General features: G+C 35.8%; 8 protein-coding genes across 8 annotated transcripts; 5 read left to right on the top strand and 3 right to left on the bottom strand.

The window, feature by feature from the left end:
* Positions 1–1,204: 1,204 nt before the first annotated feature.
* C5L36_0C06520 (uncharacterized protein) lies at positions 1,205–1,777 on the bottom strand (the record flags this gene model as incomplete). The annotated part of the gene is made up of 1 exon (XM_029466346.1): positions 1,205–1,777. The coding sequence occupies one exon, from the start codon at positions 1,775–1,777 to the stop codon at positions 1,205–1,207; it is 573 nt and encodes a 190-aa protein (XP_029322206.1).
* Positions 1,778–2,333: 556 nt separating this feature from the next.
* C5L36_0C06510 (uncharacterized protein) lies at positions 2,334–2,825 on the top strand (the record flags this gene model as incomplete). Its single annotated transcript, XM_029466345.1, has 1 exon — positions 2,334–2,825. The coding sequence occupies one exon, from the start codon at positions 2,334–2,336 to the stop codon at positions 2,823–2,825; it is 492 nt and encodes a 163-aa protein (XP_029322205.1).
* Positions 2,826–2,958: 133 nt separating this feature from the next.
* Positions 2,959–4,167, top strand: C5L36_0C06500 (uncharacterized protein; the record flags this gene model as incomplete). The annotated part of the gene is made up of 1 exon (XM_029466344.1): positions 2,959–4,167. One exon carries the CDS (start codon positions 2,959–2,961, stop codon positions 4,165–4,167), a length of 1,209 nt encoding a protein of 402 aa, XP_029322204.1.
* Positions 4,168–4,657: 490 nt separating this feature from the next.
* C5L36_0C06490 (uncharacterized protein) lies at positions 4,658–5,992 on the top strand (the record flags this gene model as incomplete). The annotated part of the gene is made up of 1 exon (XM_029466343.1): positions 4,658–5,992. One exon carries the CDS (start codon positions 4,658–4,660, stop codon positions 5,990–5,992), a length of 1,335 nt encoding a protein of 444 aa, XP_029322203.1.
* A 28-nt stretch (positions 5,993–6,020) lies between these two features.
* On the bottom strand, positions 6,021–8,354 carry C5L36_0C06480 (uncharacterized protein; the record flags this gene model as incomplete). The annotated part of the gene is made up of 1 exon (XM_029466342.1): positions 6,021–8,354. The coding sequence occupies one exon, from the start codon at positions 8,352–8,354 to the stop codon at positions 6,021–6,023; it is 2,334 nt and encodes a 777-aa protein (XP_029322202.1).
* A 1,088-nt stretch (positions 8,355–9,442) lies between these two features.
* On the top strand, positions 9,443–11,248 carry C5L36_0C06470 (uncharacterized protein; the record flags this gene model as incomplete). The annotated part of the gene is made up of 1 exon (XM_029466341.1): positions 9,443–11,248. One exon carries the CDS (start codon positions 9,443–9,445, stop codon positions 11,246–11,248), a length of 1,806 nt encoding a protein of 601 aa, XP_029322201.1.
* A 170-nt stretch (positions 11,249–11,418) lies between these two features.
* Positions 11,419–11,787, bottom strand: C5L36_0C06460 (uncharacterized protein; the record flags this gene model as incomplete). Its single annotated transcript, XM_029466340.1, has 1 exon — positions 11,419–11,787. The coding sequence occupies one exon, from the start codon at positions 11,785–11,787 to the stop codon at positions 11,419–11,421; it is 369 nt and encodes a 122-aa protein (XP_029322200.1).
* Positions 11,788–12,092: 305 nt separating this feature from the next.
* C5L36_0C06450 (uncharacterized protein) lies at positions 12,093–12,935 on the top strand (the record flags this gene model as incomplete). The annotated part of the gene is made up of 1 exon (XM_029466339.1): positions 12,093–12,935. The coding sequence occupies one exon, from the start codon at positions 12,093–12,095 to the stop codon at positions 12,933–12,935; it is 843 nt and encodes a 280-aa protein (XP_029322199.1).
* Positions 12,936–13,163: the final 228 nt, after the last annotated feature.

The raw sequence follows: 13,163 nt of genomic DNA, 5'->3' as shown, positions 1-13,163 counted from the left end.
TAGCTGATACTGAAACATAGAGTATCCCTCCTATTCCTCGAGGGAGCCGAGAAAGGAAGAATGTATTTTTATGTAAAAGTGTACATTTGTATATCGAAACAGAAACATCACATGGTGTAATTGAAAATATTTTCTGAAACAGAAAAAACTGGTGTAATAGAGTCCTTCTACCGTGACATCGGCATCGTAAGTGATCCTACACAATACAATCACTTTCTTAGTCAAACTACTATAAGACCCCCCCCATCCTGACGTCAATTTGCATTGACACACTTGTCTTTGTTCATGGTGGGGGTAAAGAGGTATAACAAGCAACTCCTAGAACGGGCACGACAACGTGGTTTGTTGTGTGTGCACGTGCGCGCACGCGCGTCCGAAAGAGGCAAGTCGGCAAATTGCCGGGAAAGGGCAAAGGGGAGGGAAGAGCGAGAAAAAACGTGACTATTTTTAGCAGGGGGCGGGGATTTCGGAAATAGCAAGGGATGAGAGAAACTCTAACAGTGGGACGGAAAGGGGCTCCGAGAAGTTTTGGGCGACGAAAAAAAAAAAACCGGGCGGGGAAGCGTCAATGAGGTGATGGCGGGGAGTGTGAAATGAGTTGTGGAGAGTGGATGAAATGGGGACGAGTTCTAATGTGGAGTTACAAGTTAGAGGTTGAGGGGTAACCTGTGATATTCTATTCTCGGCTATGTAGGGATTATATATAGGCTGTATTATAATATATGTATATGAGAGGTAGAGGACTAGCTTTCACATTGCCTTTTAGGACAACTTCCATGTGCGGGAAATAAATGGGGAAAGACAACGCAACATTTCAAAATAGGCTGGAATGTCCCAAGGCAAAGTATGAAAAAAAAAAAAAAGGAAAATTGTTTTTCAATGTTTTATATGTATAAGTGTTTGTGTGAAAGTAACTGTGATAAACTATTCCATGTAGTAAAGGACTACTTGATCTGATGGAATGTTGTAAAGATAATAGCAATCATGATAGTAAAGATAATAATGAAATGAACTGAAATCTAATGAAATGAAGAAGAGAAGAGCAAAGTAATAAAGAAAATAAAAAAATCAATAAATAAATGAAGTTTATATTTTTTCCCTTTAAAAGGGTCTTTTTTTTTCAAATGACTGTTAAAGTAAAAGTTTTTTGTTTTTTTTAAAAGTTTTTTGTTACCAATATGTTTAATGATTATTTTTTTCAACTTTAGTGGGTGGAAAGCCACTTCTTGTAGTTTTCCGAGGAGCTATGTAGGAGGTTCCCCACATTAATGACAGGGTTAGATGTACCCAGAGAATGAGAGAGAGAGAGACGTTGAGAAATTGAAGTTGAATTTAAATCCAAGTGATTTGAGTCCAAATCATTTGAGCAATGTAATGAAGTTGAATGCAAGAGTGGGGAAGTGTACGTCAAAGTAGGCGATTTGAGTGATTCAGCCACAGAGAGTCTTGGGGCTATTTGGGGCGTCAACAATGGGGACAAGAGGGGCTGCTGCTGATGCTGTAGTTGTAGTTGTTGTTGTTGTTGCTGTTGTTGCTGTTGTTGCTGGTGTTGCTGGTGCTGCTGTAGTTGCAGTTGGTGCTGGGAGTGACTATGAGAGTGAGTTAGGGAAAAGGAGTCCTTCACACAGGGGAGATTGTGAATTGAGCATGAGGAGAGAGAAGCTGTTGGGGACATTGAATGATCCAAATCCAGGAGTTTGCAAGCTTGGGAACAGTAGGCAGAACCCTCTTGCGAGACCTTTTCGCAGACAATACAATAATCTTCAAATGCAGACATATTTCAAGCTAGTTTTGGTTGTGATGTGTATAATAAGATCTTAATGTATAGGTATTTCTAAAGTGAAGCAGTGCTCGAGTGAATGAAGCAGTGTAAATCTAAGATGCAGTATGTCTGTGCAAGGATGGACGTTTATAAACGAGACGTATAGTGAGAAGTGCAGAGAGTGGCTTTGACTTTAGTTGAAAGGGGGGGGGGGAAGGAGGAGAAGAGATAGAGAGATGGAAAGAACAACAACAACAGGGAGAAAGGAATGTCAAGAATATACCTAGCAATTTAAAAGAGTGGAACATGTGGAAAATAAAATAATATGAAATTTTACAACCACGAGGCTGTTTTACCAATAAATTTCTAATGTGCAACGTGCAAAGTGAGAAATGCAACGTGATGCAATATGATGCAAGAAGGCGCAACATAAAACACCGTACTGGACAGCCGGAGAATTTTTTTTTTTTTCTATTCTCCTCCTCCCTCCCTCGGATGTTATTTACCACTTTACAATGGACGTGGGGCTCGAAGACATGGTCAGTTATGGTTTCAGAGTCCAGAACGGGCAATGCGGAACGGGGAGGTGACTCCTCACTTTTTTGTTTTTCCTCGTCTTAAAGCGGCAAGTGCGCAAGTTATGGAACCTTCTCGTTTTCATCGTCGCGGTGTGGCGCATGCGTTACCGAAGGAGGGGGGGGAAATTCCTAGTTTGCTTGCATGCGTTTACGGTTGTCTGGAATCTTCTGAAAGAGTTTTTTTTTATTTTTATTTTTTATTTTTTATTTTTCCCCCTTTTTTGTTTTTATTTTATTTTTATTTTTATTTTTATTTTATTTTTATTTTTTTTTTATTTTTATTTTTTTTTTTTTTTTTTTTTTTTTTTTTTTTTTTTTTTTTTTTTTTTTTTTTTATTTTTATTTTTATTTTATTTTTATTTTTATTTTTTTTTTATTTTTATTTTTTTTTATTTTTATTTTTATTTTTTTTTTATTTTTATTTTTTTTTTTTTTTTTTTTTTTTTTTAATTTTATTTTTTATTTTTATTTTTAATTTTTTTTAATTTTTTTTTACCAGCTACATATTATGAGATGTGGTGTAGTGTTACCGTTTGTTAATACCACTCGAGACAATAGAAACTGTTTTTGTGTCTCTTGGAATGTATACGTTGACACAGTAATAGTTGTTCTTTTTGCATGTATAGAGGATTCTGTGGAATACGGACGTTTGCCACATTCAACAGGGTGTGCAATGCAACAACACGTTTTTCTCTGGCCATGTTGGATCAACCGGCCCTTCTTCATCCTGCGCTATTGGCAAAAGCCCGGGCTTTAACAGAGGAATTGAACATTTTGGAGAAGAAGATATCAGGTGGAACAAATTTCAACCAGGGAGAGAGTAAACAATACGCATATTTGACATCATTTGCAAATACTTATGACCATTATCAATCACTACAGGAGAATTATAAAGAACTCATCCAAATGGGGAACGTTGAAAATGACCCCCTTTTATTAGATGAGATAAAATTAGAATTGGAAGAGATTATGCCGCAATTGGAAACTGCATCGTCTAATCTCAAATCTAGACTTTTGCCACCACATGAATTTGCCGATAAAGGTGCAATACTTGAATTTAGACCTGGTGCTGGAGGTCATGAGGCAAACATCTTCACCAATGATTTGTTGAATATGTACATCAAGTACTGTCAATACCATAACTGGAAACATGAATTGTTATCGAAAACTGTCCATGTCTCTGGATCGGGAATTGTAGATGCCACTCTTGCCGTTGATTTCCCTGGTTCATATGACAGATTACGACACGAAGCTGGCGTTCATCGTGTCCAACGGGTCCCCGATACTGAAACCAAGGGGAGGGTGCACACTTCTGCAGCAGGTGTTGTTGTCTTACCGAAATTTGAGGAAAACAACAATGGAAACAATGCCGGATTACGGAAATTCAAGCCAGATGAATTGAGAATTGATGTCATGAGGGCATCTGGTGCTGGTGGTCAGCATGTTAATACTACGGAATCTGCCGTAAGAATTGTCCATTTACCAACGGGGATTGTTGTGCATATCCAAGATGAGAGATCTCAACATAAGAATAAGGAAAAAGCCTTGACTGTTTTGCGGTCCAGATTGGCAGAGAAGGAGTTGAGAGATAGACAGGAAAAGGAAAGGGAAACTAGAACAGGTCAAGTGTCATCTGTGGATAGAAGCGATAAAATTAGAACTTATAATTTCCAACAGAACAGAATAACTGATCATCGATGTAATTTCACTCTTTATGATTTAGAAGGTTGTTTACAAGGTACTAAATTGGACCTAATCATTGACCAAGTGGAGAAAAAGGAAGCTGATGATGCAGCATTGGAATTGATTAAAGAATCCCAGAACTGAAAAGTCTACAATATTTGATTTGGCCTGGCTTGGTCTAGCTTAATTGGAATCGATCCAATGCCATCCCCTTTGGTTCCATTGTATCTCATTGAAACCTTCTCTTTTATTTTATCTAATTTATTCATTTGTCAATCTTGCTCTATAGAACGCTTTGCTGTTTACCCCTTGTATATTTTACTTAACACATGGATCTGTATGTATATGCTGATACATATATACGTATAAATCAATCTCTAAGAATATACGTATCGAGAGATACCCATTAACTTTGGGGAAAGAAAAACACATTGCATCTCCTTCACAATATGCCGAGCCGCCACAAATTTCCATTTTTTTTTTTTCTCGATTTCAATTTCACCATTTTTCCTATCATGAATTTCGAGTTTACAATTTGCCCTTGCTACTCATGTCCATCAGGTTGCCTCTTAAAGAAATACCGACTCAACCCTAACAGGTAGACATACAAACAGATACAATTAAAGGGCACATAATGTCACTTCCTTCTATTCAGGATGCCAACGATGCCTTCCAATCAGGCGATTATGCAAAGGCTGAATCACTTTACAATAATATCTTAGACATTGACACTTCAAATACCTCATTTCAATTGAGGTCAAATAACGAAAAGTTGATAAATTTAAAAGAGTCTGCAATTGTTGGACTATCAAAGATATATGATGCTCAACAAGACTCTACTAAACTATCTGAATTGGTTGATAAATCATTGAATCTTATGCGTGGATCATTTGCTAAGTCTAAAACTGCCAAGATTGTCAAACTATTGTTGGACAAGGTTGAAAGTTCGCAGCACTGGTCGAACTCAAACTTGAACGAATCTTTGAAATTGTCTATTGCTTTGACTGAAAAATGCATCAGTTGGTCAATTGATGAACGGAGAACGTTTCTACAACAATCTTTGAAAATTAGATTATCCTTGCTATACTATAACAAGGGCAATTATAACGAATCCCTATCTATCATTCAGCCATTAATCAAAGAGTTTAAAAAACTAGATGATAAGACTTCTTTGGTTGACGTCCAACTACTAGAATGTAAAAACTATTTCCAGTTGAAGAATATACCTAAATCGAGGGCGTCTTTAACAAGTGCCAGAACAAGTGCCAACGCAATATATTGCCCTTCAACAACACAAGCGGACTTGGACCTAATGAGTGGTATTTTGAACGCTAATGATAAAGATTTTAAAACCGCTTACTCGTATTTCTTTGAATCCTTTGAAAATTACCAACTGCATGAGTCCAAACTTAATACTGAGACGGATAATATGAAGTCAGTGAAGGTTTTAAAGTATATGATTCTATGTAAAATTATGAACTCCCAGATTGATGATATTAATTCTTTATTAAAGCAGAAATCTGTTCAACCTTTTCTTCATTTGAAGGATATCGAAGCAATGAAGTCTGTTTCAATGGCTTATTCAAATAGATCTTTGAAAGACCTAGAAAATTCTTTGAAGACGTATAACAAGGAACTAACGTTGGATCCCATTATCAGATCTCACCTATCTGATTTATATGATTCCCTATTTCAGAAGAATCTACTCAAATTAATAGAACCTTACTCATGCATAGAGATAAATCACATATGTGCAATGATTGGATTACCAAAGGATGTCATCGAATCCAAGCTAAGTAATATGATCCTTGATAAAGTATTTTATGGTGTTTTGGATCAAGGTAATGGCTGGTTGATCATTTATGACGAGCCTGTCAAGGACGAATCTTATGACTTTAGTTTGGAAATTATAAAACACATGTCCAATGCTGTCGATTTACTCTATGAGAAGGCATCTCTACTAAACTAGTAAATATGAGTATATATTCTGCTCTCTCTTATATATCTACATAAACACCTTCTTTATACTCCCCAAATAACTGACATCCAACTTTGGAAAGTTTTTCCATGAATGGTTGAAGCTCATTCGTAGAGTTGAATATTTCATACAATTTATATTTCTCATCTGCTAATAAGTTGACCAAGTCCATTGCATCTCTAACATTTTTCTTTCCCCATTGTCGTTTACTGATCAGTAAATCAAATAATGCATTGAATAAGGTAGGTAAATATATTCTTCTTAGCTCCTTATACGTCTCAACATCATCTTGAGACACTTCATCATCTTCGTAATTAACTAGCGGGAATAACCATTCCCTAACTATTGCATTTAATGATTTGACTAATCCTTGAAATTTTTCAACATTTATATCTTCTGCTTTATCATTGCTATCCAGTAATTTCTTGAAAGTGGTAAATAGTTGATTGTAGTACCTCAATTCCAATAGCTTAAAATCCGGTAAAATTAGCTCGTCATTATCGTCCTCAATAATTGTTACTTTATACTTATAGTTATCAATTAACTTTGGTAATGATACAGTCTCCAAAAATTTGATAGCACTAGCAATCTTACCAACCAACAAAAACCGACGTAGCAGAATAACTATAACTTCGAGACAATCACTATACATATGGGCATCAATAAACCAGAAAATAGTTGAATACAACTTTTCATCGATTGCTTCAACATCATAGATCAGTTGAACTGTGACATTCGTTGGATAATATTCTGCAGTATCTCTAAATGCAATTTCCATCGTCTTTCGAAGTATGTTTTCCAGAGGCAGATCCAAATTCCGCATATTCTCAATCTGTGAGATCCGATCAGTTGATTCATAATCAAATTGAAACAACAAATGTGAATAAACTTGGATTATTTCATCACTTGGAATAAACGATATATAAATTGGCACTAGTTCATACTTCTTATAAAGTATTAGCCTTAAAATATAGCATTTTAATAACTTCGTGTAGTCGTAGTTTGATATGATTTTCTCTCCGTAGGTTAATTGCAAAATAATTGATAAATGCGTTAAAACTCTCAATATGAAAGTATCATTCATAATTTCATCATTTGAATTTAGATCATCAATAGATTTGATGGTATTATTCATTAAAGTTTGGACGTTATCTGATATGACAGAACCAATTAGCACACGAATCGGGTGCTTACTCTGATCTCTAATGTTTGAATTAGAATCATTGTTCAATTTGTTCAGGATATCATTGATATTTTCGGACATGATAGGCGGTGATGGTAATTTATCAATTAAATTAGTTTGAAAACCTAACCTTTTGATGATTTTTAGTTCTTTATTCTCAACTTCGATATTTAGTAAGTTATTTAAATAGAGGTATAGTTTCTGTTCCCAATTGTCAACTGGTTCATTGCAATAAACAAAGTCATTTGATAAGAAGGAGTAACAGGCCTTCTCATACAAGCCCATTTTTTCATTTTGCAATAGCTGATAAATAGTTCTTTTTCTCAACAGTTTATTTTTAACACCTGAAGGACGTGTCGAGTTTGAATAATCGTCTAAATCAATAACTGGATCAATCCTGTCTTGTAATCCAGCTATCATCAACGCAAAATCCCAGTTATTGGTGTTTTGGCATAAGTCTTGCAACTCTTCCAAGTTATTTGATATTAACAGCTCAAACGCTTTCGAGAAAAATCGTTCATCATTTGATTTATCATCCTCATCAATCTCTAAATTTGAACGCAGTGGTGCATCGGCATCTAGCTCTTTGATCAATTTAGGATCTCTATTGAATGAATTTATTTTATTCAAAGTAGCCAGCCATTTCGTAGTGTTTAGGTTATCCATATTAATGTCGCTGTTTAATAATTGAAAATCTAGTGAAAAAGTATCAGATAACGTTTTCATGACGGTGTACAATTGTAGAAGTGATGAATCTGCTGAAATAATTTGATCAGTAATTACGGTCTCTGATGAATATTCGCATAGGTTCTTCAGATCAATCGGTAACTCACTGTTTGCAGAAGAGTTATCCCTCTTATCATCACCACACAATAAGTCTCGATGGAATTTGACATCTAATAAACCTTCCAAAATACTCCAAAACTTGAATTCTAAAATCCAATTGTTTATAGATGCGTTATTCGGGTCAACTTCAAAGGTTTTCATCAATTTACTAACGGTGATCATCTTAAAACCTGCGGTAATTGACCTTAAATCATCACTACCAAAGTCCATTCTAAATCTTCTTAAAATATTGGCAAATCCGTTGTGTATATCGTCATCCTCAATAGATATACTAACGTCTTCAATTGATGTCATATTTCCCGTGCTTGTGTCCATGGTATGCATTGCTACCTTTGCCTGAGGTGACTTTTAAATTCTGACTCTCAAAGACTACTCCTGCCTCATGTATGTGTATTTTCATGAATTCGAAATTAAAAATCGAGAATGTTTGAACCCAATTTGAGAAAAGTCTGGTTCCGACGCGTCGTCAACACACATTATCAGATATAATTAGAAGATTTAGATATGGAGAATATAGTCACAAAATATTCAGTGATGTATTCCGTTTCAACTGAATTACGAAATAAGTCCCTCGTCTATATCCTTTATGTAAGTGTATCAATATCAATGTCTCTTTAGGGTCCTTGCGCATGTTTTGTTCGGTTTGCATAATGAACAGAAGCTCACAATAGGATGTGGGGATCTTCTTCTAACCCGTAAAAAAAAAAACTTATTGAATTGATGACAACAATTAAAGTCAACGCAAGTCTCTGACATATCTGTCTCTTGACACCATTTCTCCAGTATTAAATATTGTAGATTTTGTAATTTATTAGCTTTTTTAACAAGACTTCCAAAGGTTATATCATAATCTACGGCTGCCAGTAATATATTTTAAATTTACGGAAGTCAGCTATCACAGATGTCAGTTGGATGACAATACCAAAAGAGCCTATAAAATCTATCACGATGGTTCCTCTCAGAAACATTAGCATTTGTGCTAATTTCCCTATAGCTATTACCGACAACGCCATCATACAGGCTCATCCTGAATACTATACAAAAAAAAACCCTTAAGTGATGATTAGTTGATAACAAAATTTGTGTTTACCTTCAATCTGACAGGTAGACAAATGCTGGCTATTTGGTTTCATGATGACAGATACCTGCCATCGGCCACACATTCAACAGCTTATATATTTGTACGATGTGTTTTCAGTAGTTGTCAGTTATATGGATGCAGGTAACCATACAGCAACTACAATTTCCATCTGTGCACCACCTTAATTGAGTAAAATAGGAAGAAGGAAACTTGGGAATTAACGTGGCGCTGGAGCTGGAGTTGATAATGGAGGAATAGAATCCAAAAAAAAAGGAAGTCTTACAATTAAGGAAGAGCAATTCCATTGTGAAGAATAGAGACAATTGCAGATATGGTAGAAGTTGCTTTGACAGTGGGTAAGCTAGACGCTTCATTGGCACTTCTATTGACAAAGGATCATCATTTGATCGAATTTCCAACAATCCTCTTGCCTGATGATATATCGCCAGGATCAATTGTTAGAATAACATGTGATCGGGATTTAAACAGAGAACAAGAGGAGAAGAAAGAATTTGATCAATTACAAGATGAAATATTTGAAACTTTTGGTAAATATGAACCAGAAAACCCCGTTTTGAAAATCGTTAACGTTACTCAGACCTCTTGTGTGCTAGAATGGGAGCCATTGAATTTGGGTACCTCTGAATTGAAAGAGCTGACACTTTACAAGAATGGATCCAAATTAGGACCTATCAAAAACCCATTTCAAAAGAAAAATATCAAATTCAGTGGGTTGCCAATTGATACACCATATAAATTTCAACTAAAACTAGAAACTTCTTCGGGAATTTATTACTCTAATTTGGTTGAATTAAAGACACACAAGATGACCGATTTATCGGGTATAACAGTGTGCATTGGAGACATTGATTTCGAGAATGAGCCATTTTCTTTGAAGGACATCGAGGATGCTATTGAGGCAATTGGTGCCAAACCTTATTCTGATGAAGTAAAGGTTGATACCACACAGTTTATTTGCACACAAGATACTGGCATTGAATATCAAAAGGCTAAGAACATGAATATACCAATAATAAGACCTGAATGGTTGAAGGCTTGCCAGTTAGAAAGAAGAATAGTTGGTGTTAACAAGTTTTATTTAGATACTGAATCACCAATTTGGAAGACCAGAAATTTTTGGGATAGCAGTAATGATGTCTCTAGATCTGTGCAGGTAAATGGACATGTGGAAGTACCACATATTGTAATTGATCAAGAAGAAAGTCAGCAAAAGCAAGATCAAGAATCTCAAAATGAAACAGAACATGGACTACATCATGAACATGCACACGAACATGAGCCTGAGAAGGTACCAGAAAAGGAGTCAGAGCAGGAACCAGGGAAAAATGTCGAACCATTACAAGAACCAAAAGCTGAGGTTGCAGAGTTATCTGAAAGCGCTCCAGAAATAGAAGCAGAACAAAAGGAAGAATCATCCAAGGCAGAAGAAGAAAACAAGGAAAATCAAGAACTAAGTCAAGAAAAAGAAAGTTTAAACGAGAACCCTGAAAAGGTAAATACTGAAGAACAAATTCAAGATGAAGCAAGTGAAGAAGCCCTAGATGAAAAAGAGGACAATGAGTTGTTGCAGGGAGATTTGTTAGAAACACCAGTTCAAGGAACATCGGAAGCTGCAGATGAGATATTGAAGAGCAAAAGCAATACCAGCAATGACGTTCTTGAGACTCCAGCGCCTGCATTGATAAACCAGTCAAGTGAGAAGCCTTCCGCAAAGATAGAAGAAGCAAGGTCTTTAGAGGAACCAACTGACCTAGCTGACTCTGCACAGCCTGTAAAAGCATCTGTTGAAAAGTTGGTAGTCGAGGCTAACAAGCAATCTGCAGTGGAGTCTTCTGATCTAACAGACACAGCTCCTGTGAATGAAGTTTCTTTTGAAACAACCACGCATAAAGCGGAATCTAGCGAAAATATAGAACCAGAACAAGTGGTTGACAATAAAGCCGCTGATAATGAGCAAGGTACAGTCAGTGAACCTGAAGATTTTAAAATAGAGGATTTGGAAGGTGCAGAGGGAAATGCCGAGTCTGAGACAGGACCTGCGAATGAAGGAAACAATGAAACACAGGCTAACGATAAGAAAAAAAATAAGAAGAAGAAGAAGAAAGGAAAGAAGTAGATGTAATAAAGGATTTAGAAAGAACAAAACATCAGAATCCTGGTTTTTATTTCTTTATCATTGTACACATAAACTATATATTATTAGAGTTATAGGTTTTCGGAATTTTTTATTGTTTAATAACTCTTTATTCATTGAACGATTATTATATACTTTAGATAAGAAGTCACTTAAGAATCGCCAAACAATCTTCTTACTCTTCTCAAGACAGAATCCTTCTCAGGATCGTAAGGATGATCTTTTGAGGGGATTTCTAAAATTGCTGGGAATGCTGCTGTGTAAGAATCGATTTCATATCTTATTTTATCGGCTAAATGTTGATTGATTAGAAGAATTGCAATATCATCCCTTGTGGTAAACTCTTCAAACTTGGATAAAAGGTCTGCAGTTTTTGTATCTTCTGTGCACATTTGGAAATTTCTCTCCTTACCTGTTTCTTTCGTTACTTGTCCTATACCAGCGAGTAGCATACCAGTGATTGTATCTTCATCTCCAAGACACGCAATGAGAGTTCTGCTTTTTGTTGAGTCTGTAGACATATTTTAATGTGTAATTGAACAGGGCAACCTAATCCGAAACTGAGAAAGTCTTGTATTGCACTCTAAGTATATCAAAGAAAGGAGACTGCAGATCTCGTGTGAAGCTTGAGATGCAGCCTCGTGCTATATTGTAGCTAGCGAGCGAGTGATTTCCCAATTAAGATAAAGATGATGAAAATCTTATACTGTCTATGGCATGAGTTTTTTGAGAGAGGCGTTAAGAATAGATAACTTACTAGTGTGTTGGAAGTTACACAAACAGGTTTCAAGATTGGTATAGCCAGCTAGAGAAAAACTTATACAATATGAACACCTTGTTTAATCCGCTGAAAATTGGTACCCCCAATGCTGGAGTGAGATATTTTTGTTCCTCCAGATTATCATTAGCAGGTCATTCTAAATGGGCCAATATTAAACACAAAAAGGCAGCTAACGATGCCGCAAAGGCAGCGGCGTCATTCAGAATGTCAAGGCAAATCCAAGTGATGGCCAAAATGGGAGGTGCAGATTTAGCACAAAATATTCAGTTGGCAAATGCAATCGATAAGGCTAAGAGTATGAGTATACCAAAGAAGGTTATCGAAAGTGCAATTAAAAGAGGCACCGGTGAACTGAAAAGTACCGAGAAAATGGAAACTGTTTTATATGAAGGCCTAGCTCCTGGCGGAGTGTCTGTTGTTATTGAAGCAATTACAGATAATAAGAACCGTACAATTGGATACGTCAGGCCATGTTTCAATAAATTCAATCTTAATATGAGTCCGACGCTATACCAATTTGAGAGAAAAGGTGTAATTCTATTGGATGTTGGTGAGAAAACAAGTGATGATGTATTTGAAGAAATGTTAGAGCTAGGATGTGAGGATATTAACGAGATTGAGCATAATGATGAGAATGAATTACTAAGTGAGCGTAAAGATGGTAATTTGATTGAACTGGTCACCGATCCAAAGGATTTTGGTAGAATTGCTAAAGAACTGAAGGATAAGTATAAGATCAAGGAGATGAATATCGAGTATGTTCCTAATGAAGATACCATGGTTACTATCGAAGACCCAGATACCATGCGCAGTTTTGAGAAATTCATGGCATTGTTAGACGATATTGAAGACATCTCACAAGTTTATACAAATTTAAAGGAGGATTAGAAGAGGTTGTATAGTTACCAGGACTGTTCCCTTGGTTTTCTCCTCATGTATATAGAATAACATACACGTATTATAGATTCATTCAAAAGAAAATATTAAACTAAGATCGGTAAGCTTTCATTGAATTCGACTTGTTCTATAATGAATATGATAAGTATGATTATTATTTTATAAATAAAAAGAAGTGAATATGAATGAAATAAATATAGAACATGTATATATTGGAAG

This window comes from Pichia kudriavzevii, chromosome 3, assembly GCF_003054445.1.
Source record: "Pichia kudriavzevii chromosome 3, complete sequence".
Classification (NCBI taxonomy): Eukaryota; Fungi; Ascomycota; class Pichiomycetes; order Pichiales; family Pichiaceae; genus Pichia; species Pichia kudriavzevii.
This window is presented reverse-complemented; position numbering and strand designations above follow the sequence as displayed.